The 18,005-nt window shown below is 44.8% G+C and overlaps 1 protein-coding gene across 1 annotated transcript; it reads right to left on the reverse strand.

Moving 5' to 3' along the window:
* Nucleotides 1-10,899: 10,899 nt before the first annotated feature.
* Nucleotides 10,900-17,903, reverse strand: PIF1 (PIF1 5'-to-3' DNA helicase; the record flags this gene model as incomplete). The annotated part of the gene is made up of 12 exons (XM_082002709.1): nt 10,900-11,435; nt 11,771-11,962; nt 12,936-13,081; nt 13,709-13,796; nt 14,588-14,694; nt 15,349-15,488; nt 15,907-16,013; nt 16,088-16,202; nt 16,782-16,935; nt 17,032-17,157; nt 17,235-17,340; nt 17,427-17,903. 12 exons carry the CDS (start codon nt 17,901-17,903, stop codon nt 11,379-11,381), a joined length of 1,815 nt encoding a protein of 604 aa, XP_081858835.1. The 3' UTR covers nt 10,900-11,378.
* Between the last annotated feature and the right edge of the window lie 102 nt (nt 17,904-18,005).

The raw sequence follows: 18,005 nt of genomic DNA on the forward strand, positions 1-18,005 counted from the left end.
AAAGATACCTAGAATGAATCCCTTTCTCTAGGATAAAAGAGAACTTAATAGTGGTGCCAGTAAAGTTTGCATGTGATTAATGTTTAGTGTGGATCATAAACTGCATGCAAATATTCGTGCAAATCTATTGATACTTACAGGGGATGTTCACATGTCATTTAGTCATAATACTCACACTTTGCAGAGGAGCTTATCAGTAAATTAATAAGTTACATTGAGACTACACTTCCTTAGTTTAAAATACAAGAAGTAAAATTCTAGGCACTGGTTAGGTCTGACCAGATTGAAGATAGCGCAGTTTACTGTGTGCCTTAAGGCTCACAGTTGCAGTCCATACAAGTCTGATCCACCTTGCCCAGCAGCTAGGGCCCCAACTGAAACTCAAGGGAATGCATGTGTCTTTCTAAACACTAATCACATTAAACAACTTAAAGGGTTTTACCTGATGCATTTGAAAATGAAATATGATAAGAAAATTATGCTCTTCTTCAGCAGGTGTGCAGGGAAAATATCTGAAAAACTAAAGATGAGTAAATTTAAGATGGATCAGGTAAAAAGTTCTTCCAACTGTAGTTAAAGAAACTGGACACAAAATATTTGCAAAGCTTGCATCTTCTTTGGTTTTTTTAAAGTGCAATAATTAGACCTGTTGTGGCTGTGTTGATGTGTGTGTTTCAAGGATATCATAATCTCATCTTCCAGGGAAGGAGGTTACAGCTTGGGGAAAAAAAAAAAAAACAAACAACAAAAAAACAAACAAACAAACAAAACAACACCAAACAACAAGGAATCTACCCCTCTTCCCTGAACAAGTATCCCTTCTCTCCAACTGACTTAGATGGGCATATTCATAGAAGGGTTGTCCTTAGTTCTTCCAATAACAGGATTATAAAACAATAGGCATTGCTACAGGCAAGAAATCAAGCTTTATGGTCTGATGCAACACGGCAATTCCTACAGCACTACTAGTAGTTTATTTCCATACAAAAGCCTTCAAATAGCTAGAAAAGAATCCCACTCTCCCTCAGATATTTGCATTGCATGCAGTATTTATTACATCCTCCAGGCATTCCACATGACTTGTCTCACACTGGCATCTGTACAGGTCCAGGTGCATGTCATACTCCTTGAGAGGTTATGAAGGAACCCTGTGGCAAAGGAGGTCCAAGAAGCAGTCAGGGGTCTAAGTATCAAAATTATTAGTTAGGATTGCACTGAGACTGTGAGACCTTATGAGTTAGCTCTGTGAAAATACCTATTCAAGACAAAAATTAAGACACACCAGACATCCCATATTAAGGAACAGTCTGGCACACTAGTAGCTAATTGATTGTTAATGTTTAGTATATTTGTAGAATGGAGCATAAGGAAACAATTAAGCCTCCACACTGCTTATAAGCTGTAGAACTGAATTTTGAAAATCTCATCTTATTTGATAGAAAATAACAGCAGCTTCCAGCCTGCTATCAAAATTCATGCAACTAAAGTAGGCAATGCAGTTTTCTTCTGACAGTATGTCACTTACATAGCATTTAAGATCAAAATGTGCACTCTCCCCCTGCTTTTATCATCAATTATCTTCTCTTTAATGAAACTGTATGTTTTAGAGACAGAAAACAATCCTACTCTTTAAAAAGTGAACAGAACAGCAGCTGTTTACTTTGGAGTGTTCAATAACATCAGATCAACTTCTCTTCCCTCCAAAAGAAGAGCTGGGTTTTAAAGTCTATTCCCTGAGCAACATTTTCTATCAAAATACTTGTTAGGTAACATCTTTTCCCCTCAGCTGTTGGGTAATATGCAAAACAAATATTGAAAAAAAATGTAGCTTTCTTTTCACTATAGAGTGCATACTGATTTGGGGTTTTAGCACAACTCAATTCTCTTTGAAATATGGAGATGTCTTTGACTGGAATTCAAAAATAAACAAGGAATCCCCAGCAAAATCCTAGAGAAAGGAAAAAAAAGCAGATATAAAGCTGTTCTCTCCCCTGCAAGCATGCTAAGCAAAGAATTCACCCTTGATTTCCAGCAAATATTTCAGCAAGAGCAAGGTGAGGTCTTTATGAACTGAGAGGTAAAAACAAAATATGTTCCATTGACTGTGCTTTGGAAATAAAACAAAAGGGCTCCATACTTGTAAAAGTAAACTAGGTCCTTTTGAAGAAGAGGGAGCATTGCAGAATCTAAACTAATTTCCTTTGCAGTATCATCTCCTCCATTTAGGCTCGATACTAATTGTTACCTCTTTCCTTTTGGTAAGTTTTTTCAAGGGTTTTTTTTGTGTCTTTTTCCACTTGTTTGGGCTGAAATTTATTAATACATAACCAGCCTGTGGGCATATCTTCATATCATGTATTCTATATACCTACATGTAGCACCTGTCTTTTTCACCTCTTAAGTGTCCTGGAAATACCTTTCCCTCCCCCCTTCAAAGAGTTCATCGTAGCAAAACATGCTTCCTGAGTGCCAAAAAAGATATACTGCAGCATGCTGGCAGGTTTTCTTCTGTTCCAAAAAGTTGTCTACACTCTAGTCTGGACAACACGTACAATGTATTCACCGTTAGCCATGATTTTTTGGGAAGTACCTTATCATTACCTCATTGGACTGGTATGCATCTAACAAGGGTTCTAGTCATTTGGCTGCCTTCAGCACTACCTTCCCCATATCTTCCTCATGGCTTCTGAACAGTCTGCATGTTCACCTGGTGCCCTAAGGTGAACCGACAAGCTCATTCAGCAGTAGAGAACACAGTCAGCAGCTCCTTTTCCATTTGAGCTTATCTCCATTCTGTGTCCATCAAAGCTCTGCAAGCTCTACTGCACTGGCTTTGCCTCAGTGTTGCTCCTAGCTCTTCTTCCTAGGCATCATTTCCTCTGTTATACGTCTTAGCCATTCCACAGTAAGACTGAAGATGCTAAAGGATGGTACTGGTCTTGTGATTTCCCCTGCTCCATCAGATACTTTTTAACCATACTAGATCTCTTAACTATCACAAAGGCCCATAGGTGTACTGAATCTAGAAACATACTTGGTAACTATTCTACCTCTATTTCCTCTGCATGCCTTGAGCTGGACGTATTCCTAATGATTCAGTTTCTCTGGATCTAGATGGAGTCCCTTCAGATGTCACGTGCTCTCTTCATCTTCACTTTTTGACGTAGCTTTCACCTTATCTTGATATCCTGCTCCCAACACCCTACTTGGAGTCGTTACAACTTGGTATAGTGACCGAACTCTTTCTTCATCGAGCCCTCCTTTTGCTGCAGCAATAGCAGTTTATCAAATGCAGTCTTCATGACTGAGGTTCCCTCTAGCACTATTTTCCATTGACAGTGAAATGCCTCAAGTCACACTGATGGCCAGAAATACTTATGTTGTTTGGATTTTTGGTTTGTTTGGGGTTTTTTGCTTATCCTTTTTTTTTTTAAAGAAATCTCCCAAAAGCCATAGCAAAGGTTGTCAAGGGGCTGATACCTCTTTTTCATATTAGTGTCCTGATCCCAAAACTTCACACTGTAAGATGATCTATACCTTATGGAAGTATTGAAAGAGCATTTCACTTACTACTTTTTGCCTGCTGTTTCTGATGTGTTATATTTTACAGACGTCCTTGATGACACTCCCACGACAAGTGTCAAAATCTGATTATCATTTCTTTTGACAATATTTCGAGTAAAATAGGTCATCAGAAACAATATTTTTGACCTTGTACTTTTTTGAAATCTGAGAGTGCATAAGACTACACAGTAATATCTCAAAGTAATATTCTATCCCTAACATGAACTTGAAATTTTGTACACTGAGTAATTTTTATCCTTTATTTTTAAAACATAAGGAAGATGTATAATATTTGTCCAAAACTTCAGCTGACAGCAATAATTATGGCTGATGAAGACAAAGGGACAACATTTTATGAAAGTTTGTCATTTTGACCACAATGAATCATCTGATGTGTTCTATTTTCAGTGTGGATTTTATGGTTAAATAGCCATAGCTTGCTACTATCACAAGTAAAATGGTTAAGGTTATTGTAAGGTCTCTTTCATCTGGAGAGAAGACATGTAAAAAACAAACTTCCTTCTTTATTATTAAATTAATTCAGGTAACATTTGTCTAATGCATTATGCATTGAAATTCTGGCAATTAAATAATAGCTCATTGCTCACGATTCAAGATCTATTTTAAAAATTTACTTTGCATTGCAAAGTGTCAGTTGAAAGTACCTGGTGTTACTACGGTCAAATATTTTATTACAAGGTGTCCCACTAATCCAACACAAACATAAAGGTAGCTTACCTGGCATGTTGTCACAGAACAACTTAAAGACTAGGATGATCATTATGTATGATTTCCAAGATAAATTATAAAATTTAAAAGCTATTTTTTAAACGAGGTTATCGTTACATTAATCCACATAAGTGTTTTTCATATTTGATTTATTATAGTCAGCAAGTCTGTCCAGCCTTCAGCTGGAGATATTAAAAGATATGTGTTGCCTCATTTTGGTGAGTCATTAGCTACAGGAATAATCTTAAGAAGCTTTACTTGTGTTTTTACTTTAATGTCTAGCATCATCTGAAAAATCACAGAATCACAGAATCACTAGGTTGGAAAGGACCTTTAAGATCATCAAGTCCAACCATTAATCCAGCGCCACCATGTCCCCTAAACCATGTCCTGAAGCGCCACATCCACATGTTTTTTGAACACTTCCAGAGATGGCGACTCCACCACCTCCCTGGGCAGCCTGTTCCAATGCCTGACCACCCTCTCAGTGAAGAAATTTTTCCTAATATCCAATCTAAACCTCCCCTGGCGCAACTTGAGGCCATTTCCTCTTGTCCTATCACTAGTTACTTGGGAGAAGAGGCCAACATCCTCATCGCCACAACCCCCTTTCAGGTAGTGGTAGAGAGCGATAAGGTCTCCCCTCAGCCTCCTCTTCTCCAGACTAAACAACCCCAGCTCCCTCAGCCGCTCCTCATAAGACTTGTGCTCCAGACCCCTCACCAGCTTCGTTGCCCTTCTCTGGACATGCTCCAGCACCTCAACATCCTTCTTGTAGTGAGGGGCCCAAAACTGAACACAGGATTCAAGGTGCAGCCTCACCAGTGCCGAGTACAGGGACACAATCACTTCCCTACTCCTGCTGGCCACACTATTCCTGATACAGGCCAGGACGCTGTTGGCCTTCTTGGCCACCTGGGCACACTGCCGGCTCATGTTCAGCCGGCTGTCAACCAGCACCCCCGGGTCCCTTTCCGCTGGGCTGCTCTCCAGCCACTCCTCCCCAAGCCTGTAGCATTGCATGGGGTTGTTGTGGCCGAAGTGCAGGACCCGGCACTTGGCCTTATTAAACCTCATACAGTTGACCTCAGCCCATCGATCCAGCCTGTCCAGATCCCTCTGCAGAGCCCTCCTACCCTCCAGCAGATCAACACTCCCACCCAGCTTGGTGTCATCTGCAAACTTACTGAGGGAGCACTCGATTCCCTCATCCAGATCATCTATAAAGATATTGAATAAGACCGGCCCCAGAACCAAGCCCTGGGGAACACCGCTTGTGACCGGCCGCCAGCTGGATTTAACACCGTTCACCACAACTCTCTGGGCTCGGCCATCCAGCCAGTTCCTCACCCAGCGAAGAGTAAACCCATCCAAGCCACGAGCCGCCAGTTTCTCCAGGAGAATGCTGTGGGAGACGCTGTCAAAGGCTTTACTAAAGTTCACGTAGACAACATCCACAGCCTTTCCCTCATCCACTAGGCGGGTCACCTGGTCATAGAAGGAGATCAGGTTGGTCAAGCAGGACCTGCCTTTCATGAACCCATGCTGGCTGGGCCTGATCCCTTGGTTGTCCTGCAGATGCCCTGTGAGCACTCTCAAGACCAACCTCTCTAAGATGATAGCGAATCACAGATCTTTCAATAAGCAAAGCAGGATCCAGAATCTTTGAAGACTTGGACCAACTCCCAACCCCCAACTGAAAGTCTAGGCAAATCCCCCTGTAATTCTCAGGTTGTTAATAGTAACTTGGAAAAAAAAATTATTATATACCTACAGAAAATTGATACAGACTAGTGGCTTGGGAAGAGTAGATGGAAGGTGTGATTCATATACATATTCACCTACCCATTGATTAAAAAAAAAATATCTTTTAAGAAATAAAAGAAAAAACCCTAAAATACCAAACTTCGTATGATAAAAAAATAAAATCTTAATTAAATTTCTGTCAGAGGCATCTTTATCATAGCTCTACCTTCTTGCAAAAAGATTGTAATAAACAATTTAGTTAAAACATGTGTTGCAGTTACATTTGGAACATTACGGGCTTAATACTGTTGCCTGCACATAGGCACGTGTTACCATTTAAGATGCTCTTGGTGCCTACCTAGCCTCCAGCTGCCATCTCAGAAGGCCTTTTGTAGGTTCTGTGTCACAGCTGACAGCCCCCTGTATCAACACTGTAACAGATTAAAATAAAAAGTCAGATAGTACAGTATTCAATAAGTAAGGTTTACTCTTAGATTTGTTATCAACTTGTTTTGCTTGTAGAACCAGATTTCAGAAATGATATACTAGTCAGTCGCTTAGCTAAAAAATTCCATCCAACATCCTTATGCTTATTTTCAGATTATAAAATAATCATACAGGAAATAGTAAGGTAGAGATTTTACACACCTAAACGCAATCTCTGATAATTCAGGTTTTTTCTCATGCTAATAATAGAACTGCTTAGATTTAGCAGCAGAAGACAATTGCATGTCAGTGTGGCATAATACAAAATGAGAAACTTTTAATATCTCTGAGAAAAATGACATTATTAGCATTCATAGCAATGTATTTCCATTACTTAAAAGTAGCATTTGTTTGATCCATTCAGAGAAATCCTGGATATGAAGATCTAATTCAGGGACACAATCTTATTACAGCATCTGAGATCAACAGGACTATTACTGCCTTTCCTGCTCACCACAGGGGTTCTGGGTACAGACTGCAAGGACACATTCATGTTTAATTATTATGAAAATGTCATGTAAAGAATGAGAAGGGACTTAAAATCACTGTACAAAGATTTAAACTGGAAGCTGGTAAGATTTTAATAACACTCCACATGTGAATTATGCTTCCAATAATACATAAATGTATTATGAAGCTTTAGCTGGTATAGGGCAGTTTCTTATAGTTTAATGCATTTGAAGAGAGAATGGCTGTACTTTGTGGTAACAGAAAAAACAACTAAGAATCAAACTCATATCTTAATTGACTTCGTTATAGCTGCTGTTAAGTTAAGGTAAAAGCCATGTTTAAATACTTTTTCCTCAGTTTGTGAAAGTGGAGAGACAATGTTCATTACCTCACGTTTATTGGCATTCAGTAATGAAACCCCAGCCATTCACTGCAGTGCCATGAACCTTCTTGGCATGCCACTCATTTTAGCTGGACTGCAGCCCTACCACAGTCCACCTTCAACCATCTGCCACACAGAAATGGTGGCTCCTCCATCACTGGCCATTTCCCTTTTTACCTAGCACCATGCCTCCAGCCTTACCTCTGTATCCCAGATATCCAACCACGCAGATGCTATGAGCATCTACAGGAGAGGGTAGAGAGGCAGTTTCGAAGGAAGATAACACACTTGATACTTAGTGTATCAGGTGCCCATGCCCACGTGTTGGCGGGAATCTCTGTGAGGAGAGGTCAGGGCTGCCCCACGCCTGACACAGCTGGTTCCAACCAGTTCCAGCCAGTTCCACAGCAGCCTCACCACAAGGCACCGACCCTGGTGGCGCCTCTGCCATAACAGATTTAAGAAGGGGAAAACACTGCACGGCTGTGAGGAGCAAGGAGAAGAAGTGTGAGAAACGAGCCCCGCAAGCACCCAGGTCAGAGAGGTAGGAACAGCTCCGCGTGCCCGAGCAGAGACTCCCCTACAGCCCCTGGAGAGACCACAGTGGCGCAGAGTTTTTCCTGAAGGAAACTTTCCTACGCAGCCTGTGGACAAGGGCGGCGCTGGGGCAGGGATAAATGTGAGCTCTAGGTTGCGTAGGCTGAGAATAGCACGTGTACTCACTCTGCCACAAGCCATGTGAATTGTCCTTGAAAAAAAATCCAACGTGGTAAGACCACCTTGCCTCAGCAGGTGAAAGCAACGGACATTTTGAAAATGGCTTGTGGTTGTGGCCTCATGTAAAGAGTTGCTTGCTCTTCAGATTCTTTTTAATTTTACTTACTAATGGAGAGGACTAGCAGCTCTGTTCTTCCAGTACAGATGCTGCAATAAAAAAAGTTTCAAAAAAAGAAAATCCTGTGTTGGTGTACTGGGTTCTAGCTACAGACTAATTAATATCCCTCTGCAAGAAAAAATCAACACATTAAAGAGTATTTGGAAGAAGGGATTTTTATTGTATTACAAGACTTTTACCTCATATATATGGAAGCATTATTCTGTTAAAAAACAGGCTTCATCACAATCCTGACCGCAAGGGAGCCATGACAGAGCCTGACAGCTCAGATTTGTCCTGACTGCTGCTTTTAGGGTTTAAGTAACAGTCTTCAGCCTCAGCCCCCATCCCTACATCTGCTTTAGCTGGAAGTGAGTGAGAACATCCAAAATTTACACAGACGGGCCCCTTCTGGCCTCAGGACAGCTGCCAACTCTTCAACAGCCATTGCTATTCTGTTCCCTCTGCTCCACCTCTGAGAAGGCAAGCACAATATTTCACGTACATTTAATACTAACAGGAAATATTTATTACCCTTTCCAGCTTTAAGTTCTGTTTAGCATTTTATCTCAAACCTCAAATTGGCACCAAAAAAACCCTGTACACCTGGAAGATTTCAGTCCCTAAACTTATGAAAGCTGCAGTTAAGTGAGTTGCTTCACAAGATCACAATTAAAAGTTTATTTGCATTGTACATAATCAACCCTCTTACACTTTTAATCATCTTGTCATTATAGTGGCATGGGAACTTTTCAAAAGATGTTAAAGGATTTGAACCTGCATTATCTTATTATTTTTATGCAATCTGTCAATAAATCAATGTATTGTGTAGGACTAGAAGTGCTTGGCATATTCTTAACTGTCTAACCCAACAGTAAAACTGACTTTAAAATTCCTGAGCATTTCAGACCCCATACCTCAACGTCCGATGCACCACAAAGCCCTCATATTGCAGTGTCCCATCTCTAAAAACCCATAAAAGTTCAAAGTGGCCCCAGCCCAGCCCACTGGCCAAGCATACAGGCTTTCCAGGTTACCCATCAGGCTTCCCTGCCTGCACAGCCAGCCTTGCCCCTAACAGTTAGGGCACCCACAGCCTCTGACCACCTGCACAAGGGGTAGGAGGGGAAGATGAACACGATGTCAGCAGATGGTCAGTAGAACAGTGTTGAACAAAAGGAAGAATTCAACCCACCACAAAAGTAGAGGATGCATGTTGAGGCCAAGCTGGAACGACACACGAAGCATGAGTGGCACAGCACAGAGGCACCCACGACAGAATGGCCGCATGAGGAAAGGACAAGAGTGCTGCAAGATAGGGATGCACAGCAGGGTAGGGCTGATGGGCAGCTGAGAGAACAAGAGGTGTCCAAGGAAAGGCTGAGGCCAGCCTGCCACACCTGCACTCCATGTGTGCTGCCACAGCAGGAAAGGGCTAAACCTGAACACTCTCATGTTGAGTCACCCCAGCTGGGTACTGCCACCCAGTCAGCTGGGGGACACAGCCCACAGGCTGGGTGGGGACACCTGCAGCAGCTCCTCTGCAACAGAGTCAGGCCCTCAACCAGGTCTAGTGAAGGCCTGGGGAAAAAAAGAAAAAAAACACCACACACAGAGTCTGAAAGTCCAGAGGTAGTGCCAGACACAGCCTGCAGTGTGAAGGGAAGGGTCTCACCTTCCACAGACTCCAGTCCCAGCTTCAGGGACTTCCATCTACCCCCGACACACAGAGTTCTTTGAAGAAACAACGTACCAATACATTAAGAACCCCCTTAGAGTAAACATCTCTGAATAATTCTCATACTTCCATTTTCTACTATTGCTTCCTCCAAAACTTACCTCTCAAGCCCAGAAAAACCAAACCTCACTTAAAAAATACATTTTGAAATCCTACGAAAATCTGTGTTTTGTTATGTTAACCACTGGCTAGGCAACATCCTTCCCTGGATTTAAGGAAGGCAGCTGCCAAGAAGTGGCCTTCAACTCACCCAAACTGCAGAGGCTTTGTTACAGAGACACACCCCTGCAAGAGATGACTTCCAGGTGGATGTTGCTATTTCATATTATTCCCACATATTAAACATTTTAAAATATACAAGTTACTTAAGCTTTAAGCAATGCGCTAAAATGCAAAGACCAAAGCTTATCTTTTATTTAGGCTTCAAAAAGACAGTACATTAGCTCTGCTCCTTTCTGCTTTTGCTGAAACAGTTGAAGTTACAGCTCAATTCACATGTTCTTGGGCATTATTCCCTATTGCACATTTAGCTTCCACCTTGTTAGCCAGATGCATTGTTTCCAGCAGAAACTCCCTCCCATCTGAGCCAGCCTCATGTGTTTAAACAAGAGGGGTTCCCACCAGCACCCATCTCCTCTCACTCCTTTCTTGCTAAAGGGGTAATGGATCTTCATGATTCTTGCACTTCCATAATTATGGTTATAAGACGTAGTGCCAGCTCATCTCGGAAGGTTAAAACAATAGAAATCACATCTTATGCATGCAACAGACTAATAAAAAGGCTATGTATCAGCATAACAGGCAGTGTATAACTTTTACAGTTCTGCTTGTGGATGAAGTTACACAAAGCCTCCTGCTGTTAAGCATCTGGAAGGCAAGAACACCCTAGCATGCTATAAAGTGATAGCCCAGCTCCTGGCAGCTGCTTGCTTGCAGGAGAATCAAGCATGTATTCCAGATACTTAGCACTGCTTTCCCTTGTGTCAGCAGCTCTTGTGAACGGGTCCAATCCATACAGGCAAAGACGACACATGCCTTCCATCTCCCAGCTGTGGTATACTTGAAGAAAGGCACAAAAGTTTCAGTCTACATATGTGGAGAGTAAAATGCAACAAGGCAGACAGAACTGTAGGAAGGTCCCTCAGGCACATCCTTGTTCAGTCATTTTGTTTGCTGGAGTTGCATCTGTGACACAGAAGTGCTCAAGGCTGTGGGCCCACAAAGGGGCTATAAAAGCCTTCCAAATTTCAGAGGCAAAAGACAGGGCTACTTCTACACATCTGGAGTCAGCTGAATGAAGCAAACATTTTAAAAAGTTCCTTTGACTTGATGTTATCAAATATACTCAATAGCAAGATCACTGCAACTCAGCCGTCTGTGCTGATGCCTCACAGAAGCCAGAAGAGCACTCAGCTGCATTTCCAGTTCTCCTTCTCATCAGCAGCTGAATGGGTGTGTAGTGAATCCTGGTGAGAGGAGGAAAAAAAAAAAAATAGAAGAGATTTCTTGTGTGCCCACTTCTCCTTCAGTCCTTATTGCAAGAGGAAGATCAAAGAATCCCAACCCATCCTTTCACCTACAGGGCCAGGTAGTATTATAGAATCCCAACATTACAGCAGCTATTCTGCCACTACAGGCTGTCTCCCCACACCACATTCCCTCTCTGCACTTTCATCTCTCCTACCACTACAAGTTCTAATTTGAATGATTTTGCTTAGGAAGAAAAAGTAGCATCTCAGCACAAACATCTCTCATCCTGGTTGCACAAGGCAGGTTTTGCTAGCACAAGAGTTTTCTTTACCTGAGTTAGAAGTTGATGACATCTCAGCTGTCTATAGAACTGCAACACAGAAGGATCAGCTTTCACCACTTTCGGATCAAAATCCAGAACACGGAGACCTGCAAGGCTACGGGCTCGGGAAAGGGCTACATAAGCCTGCCCACTTTCAAAGACACGAGACAGGGAGATTTCCACACAATCTAAAGACATGCCCTATGAAAGACACAGAGAAGTCTGTTACAGAACAGATATACAAAAAAGAACACTGTGCCTTACCAACACTAACCTGTCCTGCGAGTCTGTCAAAGGAACCATCCTTGGTGTATGGACTTGATAAATAAGGAAGTTTCTTGTTTGACTATGTAACTGATTAGAAGATGGGAATCAGTAGAAAGGACGATTTTCCACTGTCAGGAAATTGCTGGCAGACGGTAGGGTCCACTAACTCACTCCAGTGAGCTTCTTGTTGTGTGAAACTCCACAAATCCCATAAAATCAACACAGCAGGGAAAGAAATCCTGATGTTTTCACTCCTAGTAATTAATTTGGTGCAACCACACATCTCAAGCAGTCCTCAGGCAGACCATCTGAGTAGGGTTTGGGTTAGGCCTGGCCAGCCCTTTTTGCACCAAGACACATCCCAGAAGGCAGCAGAATTTACAACGCAGCGTGGTTTAAATAGTGGCATGGGAACAAACTCACAGGTCTAATAGCAAGACAAGTATTTATCAGAGTGTATGAAGTCTTCTGGAAATGTACGAATAATATTAGTTACATTGAAAAACCCAACACACATCACCAAAGAGGGAGTCCAGCCCATGGAGCACAGCTGTGACTCCTGCAGCTTCCTCAGGGTCACTAATGCTGATGACTATTGGGGAAACGCTACCCTGATCAGCCCACAGCAGTAAGTAATTCTGCTTCACAGTCTAACACCAACTATGCAGATGACAGCACCCTCATAGAAACTCTAGCAGTATTGCTAGCCCATCCTTGACCCTATAGACAAGCATCACAAGCAGAAGAGGTGCTGCCTTCTCTGCAGCTAGACACACATATTCTAGAGGTCCCCCACAACAAGGACCTTTCAGTTTTCCCTCCTGTTTTACCAGCAATGCAAGCTCACACAGGAAATAAGGGTTATGATGGCGTAGAAGTCAATAGACAGCTGTATAAGAACACCCACCTGACTCTTGTGAATGGAAATGGCCCATGCCAATTTTAAAGGCAACTGTTGACGACTCAGATGAACTCCTGATGGTCCTCTGAAGACCCATTTCTCCATTTTGATGACCTGTGTGACCCCGCAGAGAAACCTCACCTTAGGCAGCCCTGTAGGAATGGGAGCAGGATGTATTCCTGACACTCAACAGCCAGGAAGTCAGCAGCCTAAGAACACTTTTTCTCCTTCCCCATGCCAGTCTTTCATGAATTTTAGGGCTGCATTAAAAAAGAAAAATCGCATACCATACTAAACCCACACATAGTAAACAGAATGTACTGAAATGATTTTTGGGACCTACTTAAGCAGGAGAATTAAAGTCAGGTAATTTATCAGTTGAGATGCAGAGAAAAATACACATTGCAAGTAGCAGAACATTATTCTCTGAGAAAAACAAACAAAAAACCCCCACTAAGAATCGCTTCAACAGAACAGACAGGAAATGCAAATGAGCATACACATCTAGAATAAAGAAAAGCAAACAAGAGGGCCTGCAGAGAGCTACAACTGATGCAGTGCATGACATCACAGCTCATGAGAGCCCCAAGCCTCTCACTGCAGAAAAGACCTCCTCCCTGCTTTCCCTCAGATTATTCTTACCAAGCAGTAAACAAAATTAACAAGTCAGCAGCCATCAATGAGAAATTGTTTTGGTTTTTTCTTCTTCCTTCAACAACAAAAAAAAACAAACCACCAACAAAAAAAAAACAAAACAAAACACAAAAAGCTTTACTTACCCTTCTGTTCACTTTCAAATCCTATAACAACCCCTCGTGCCCCATTCACCAGCCCTTGGGACACATCCAGATTCTTAGCTAGCATCACCTACAGAAAAAAAGAAAAATCGCGTCGTGCACTGGCTTTACAGCTTGTTCAGCCACCTGCAGCTAAGCTTCTAGCCAGGAATGATAGGCCACAGCCACAACATCCTATTGCAGGGTAGAGCACCATCTCCAACCTGACAAATTATTTCACAGCCTTTTCTTCCTAGGATTCCCAGCTACATCATTCCACAGCACTGAACACTACTTGAGCTGCTTTTGTCCATGGCTGTGAGTTCAGATCCAGGGAACAGGTTCCTGTTCCCCAGATACCAACCAGCCTAGACATATATAGATTCTGGGAACACCTAACAAACAACTTCCCAAGGCAGACAGTGCTGCTGCTAAGCACAATCCTGCATGCTTTCCACTGACAGGCCTAGCTCACAGCAAGCTGCCCAATCCTGCAAATTTGGCAAGCTATGACATACCCTTATAGCTCAGAAGGGCTGCTGTACCTGGGTCTGAGACTTCAGGCAAGCACTGCCTGTGCTCTCTGCTACCTGGAAGCTTCTAAACCTGATTGGAAATGTGTGTCAAAGTCATAGCAGTCACCACTGTCCGCAAGACATGGACTCACACTCAAATCAAACTAATTGACTGTCTAGATAAGGTTCCAAGCGGAAAGCATACAAAGATTGGGATAGAGTCTTCTGTTGGCCTGGCATAGCCATTCTATGCAGAATCTGCATTCTATACATTGATCTACTCTATACATTTACCTGCTATTCCTTTAGCATTTTCTTATGCTATTTGATCCACTGGTCTTTCACGAACGTACATACACACACTCACCTGAGCTCCAAGCTTTAGCTCAACTCTACCACCCACAGGACACTGAGCATCAATTAACCTCACTAGCATTGGGTCGCTGTCCAAAGCCTCAAAAGCGTGCACTTCTCCTGTTAAGGAAAGAAAGACTTAACAAATGGCAACCATTGAACATATTCTACACAGCATTGCAGGAGACTCAGCATTTATTTTTAATAGCAACTCCTGTTTTAATATCCGTTCTGCTCTGCTGGTAGGACATCTTGACACAAACCTTGTCACATCTAACAGCAGAAAGCTCACGATTGCCTCTCTTCCCAACATAACTCCCAGAGCATGAGAAGGCTCAGGAATCAAAAGCCAGCAGTAAACAAAAACTGAGCAGTTTCAGTTGCTGCCAGCACCAGATCTCCAAAAAGGACTAAGGAGAAATCCTAGGGCCAGGCAGGGAGGCAGAAATAAAATAGCTCTTAATTCAAGCTGTGGCTGGATAGAGCACTGCCTTTCTGAGATGCTACAGAAAGAAAAAGTAGGGGTATGGAGGCAATAATGGCCCACCCTTCCTCACAGCAAGCAACCAGCTCGCTGTCTGTTACACACCAAGAAATAACAGTGGGGACTTTTAAGCAAAATTTTTTCCCCAGGCAGCTCAACTCCAACACACACAGCAGCGCCAATCTAAGCTGTGCATGACAGAGCACTGGTTCCTCCTGACACCGCAATATCGCCATTGCATCCACTCAGAGCTCAGCCCCAAAGCCAGCAGCTTCCTCCAAAGAGTTTACCTGGTAGCTGTTGCAAGCGTCTCTCATTAGTTATTTCTACATCATCTTTATGGGTGCAGAGCCGTGTAGCCAGGATCCCATCACGCTCAGACCTGTTAGCAGCAGTCTGCATCAGCAGTCTGGTAACCTCCTCTGTGCACCTGGTACCCAGGAAAAGGGTATTATTATTTAAAGTGGTGGGGAACAGGTCTTGAGCAGCAGTAACAGCTCCACACAACTGGATCAGGCTGTGCAAGCCCCAGGCCTCTAGAGAGAGGGACAGAGGAAGATAACTACACAAAGTTGGAGAGCAGTGCATGTGTCTGCCCATGCCCTGCCCATTGCCAGCTCAGGATCCATCACATTCCTTAGTGGAAATTGCAAAGAGGGACCCTAGAAAGGGTCCTTCCTTATCAGAGCAACATTTATGAAACCTGCTTATGTTAGCTAAAGCATTTCTAGCTATTGCCCCCAGCCACTCATTCCCAATAGAGCACAGGGAAGAAGTGACAAACTGCTCTTTGCTCTGCCCCATCAGTTGGGAGCAGGGATTACAAAGAGAACAGAGTTTCTCCTCACCTGCCTAAGCGGACTGCACTCAGGAGCGAGACAAAGGTCTTGTCGGTCTGTCTCCGCACTTCGGTCAGCTCCATGTTTATGTGGATGCATTTCCTCCAGCTTTTTGCCTGGCAAATCATTCTCTTGTTAAGAAAAAGGCAGATTTGAAGCATGAGAATGAGCTTAAGGGACAGTTTTGTACCTGGAAGCAGAACTTGGTTTCTTCATTAGCCTTGCAGACTGGGGGTAGTTGCAAGAAATCCCCACAAATGATTAGCTGAATTCCTCCAAAAGGCTCATCCCGTTTTCTGACTGCCCTGAAAAGGAAGGAGAAGAGAAAAAGGGTGGGAGTAAAGAGAGAGAAGAGAAGCTTTGAATGCCCTTCAGGATCTGGACATAGTCACGTCTTAGAAGTTACATCTTAGACAATCAGTATATGCAAACATACACCATCTGCAGTAAAAGGTGACTATCCTCAGCTGTATCAGAACAACTCAAATAATTAAGCAATGCTGTTACAAGGCATTCACTTTTCTTTGTCTACCCACCCCAGATGTCATTACCGGTCTTGGTTCCTTGGTAACTGTTATACTACAGCTGCTTCTCTTTGCAAGAGAGGACTGCTGGGCACAGCACAAACAGCTGTGTTCTGGACTCAGCTCTATAGACAACACTTGGCTCCAGAGATGGAAACAGCAACCAGAACAGCCACAGCTGGGGAGCAGGGACATGATCAAAACCTATCTCAAGATGAAGACCTGCCCAGATGCTGACTGGGATATCCTTCTTCCTTCCAGCCCTCGGCCAGCGGTTGCCTTGTACCCATGCACATAACCAGAGGAAGGAAGCAACCTGGAAATTGAGGGAAACTCATTTCTGTTAGTTGTTTGACTCACCTCGCCACCGCCTCCAGCCTGTCAAAGAACTTGCCATCCACCATGGAGATCTCATCAATAATTAAGTGCTGACAGGCCAGCCAGTGCTGGCGCACCCCGGGCCTCTCTGCCAGCTGAATACACTGTTCCAGCGGTGCCTTCCCAGAGCTGATCCCTAGCAGGGGAGTAGAAAGCAAAGCTTTGGGAAGCTGCCAATTCTTTGGGAAGGGAGCGAGAGCTCCTCGCCCCTCACCGTGGGGCAGGCCATTACCTGCGAAGGCATGGAGTGTGGTGCCACCGATGTGGCAAGCTGCCACTCCCGTGCTGGCTGTGGCGTAGGTGCTCTTCGGAGGGAGGGAGCCCACAATCTTCTTCAGCAGGAACGACTTCCCGGTCCCTTAGAGGAGGAAGAAGCAGCAGGTCAGCGGCGAGGCACAAGGACTTCACTTGCTGCCAGCCACCCGGCCCCCTCACCCGCACAGCCGGTGAAGAAGATGCTCTTCCCGCTCCGCACGGCGCCCAGCACCGCCTCCTGCTCCGCCGAGAGCCTCGCCGGGGGCCGTCTCTCCGCGCGGGGCACCTGCGGAACGGGCGGCGGCGCGCTGTGAGGACGGGGCCGGTAACCGGGGCCGGTAACCGGGGCCGTCCGCTCGCCCCGGGACCCACCTCCGCCGGGCACTCCCTCCGCACCTCGCCGCCACGGAGGCGGCCGGGGCCGCGCAGCAGGTCCCGCTCCTGCAGCGGGCTGATGGCGGCGAAGGCCGGCGGCGGCCGGTCCAGCAGGCGGGAACCACGCGGCGCGCCCCGGGGCCCGGCGGCGACCTTCAGCCGCAGGAGGCGGAGGAAGCGGCGCAGCGTGTCTGGGGGGCAGTCGGAGAGCAGGACCTGGGCGCCGCCCGGCCCCACGCGCACCGCCGCCCGCCCGTCGCCCGCGAACCGCGTGAAGAGCCGCACGGCGTCACCGGCCAGCGCGAAGCTCAGTGCCGCCGCCGCCCCGCCGCCGACCACCCGCAGCACCGGCTGCCGCAACTCGTTGCGACCCAGCAGCACCAACGCGCCCCGCATCACGCGGCGCCACGGGGCCTGTCCCCCCGGCAACGGCTGCTCCACGGCCACCGTGCAGCGCAGCTCCGCGTCCCCCATCCTGCCGCCACCACGGCTTGCCCCACCGGCCGTTCAAACCCGCCGCGTGCAGCCGCCGCCAATCAGCACCAGGGGCTTTAACTCGACAGCCAATAGGAGGCG

The sequence above is a fragment of the Phaethon aethereus genome, assembly GCF_964289735.1.
Source record: "Phaethon aethereus genome assembly, chromosome: 8".
Taxonomy (NCBI): Eukaryota; Metazoa; Chordata; class Aves; order Phaethontiformes; family Phaethontidae; genus Phaethon; species Phaethon aethereus.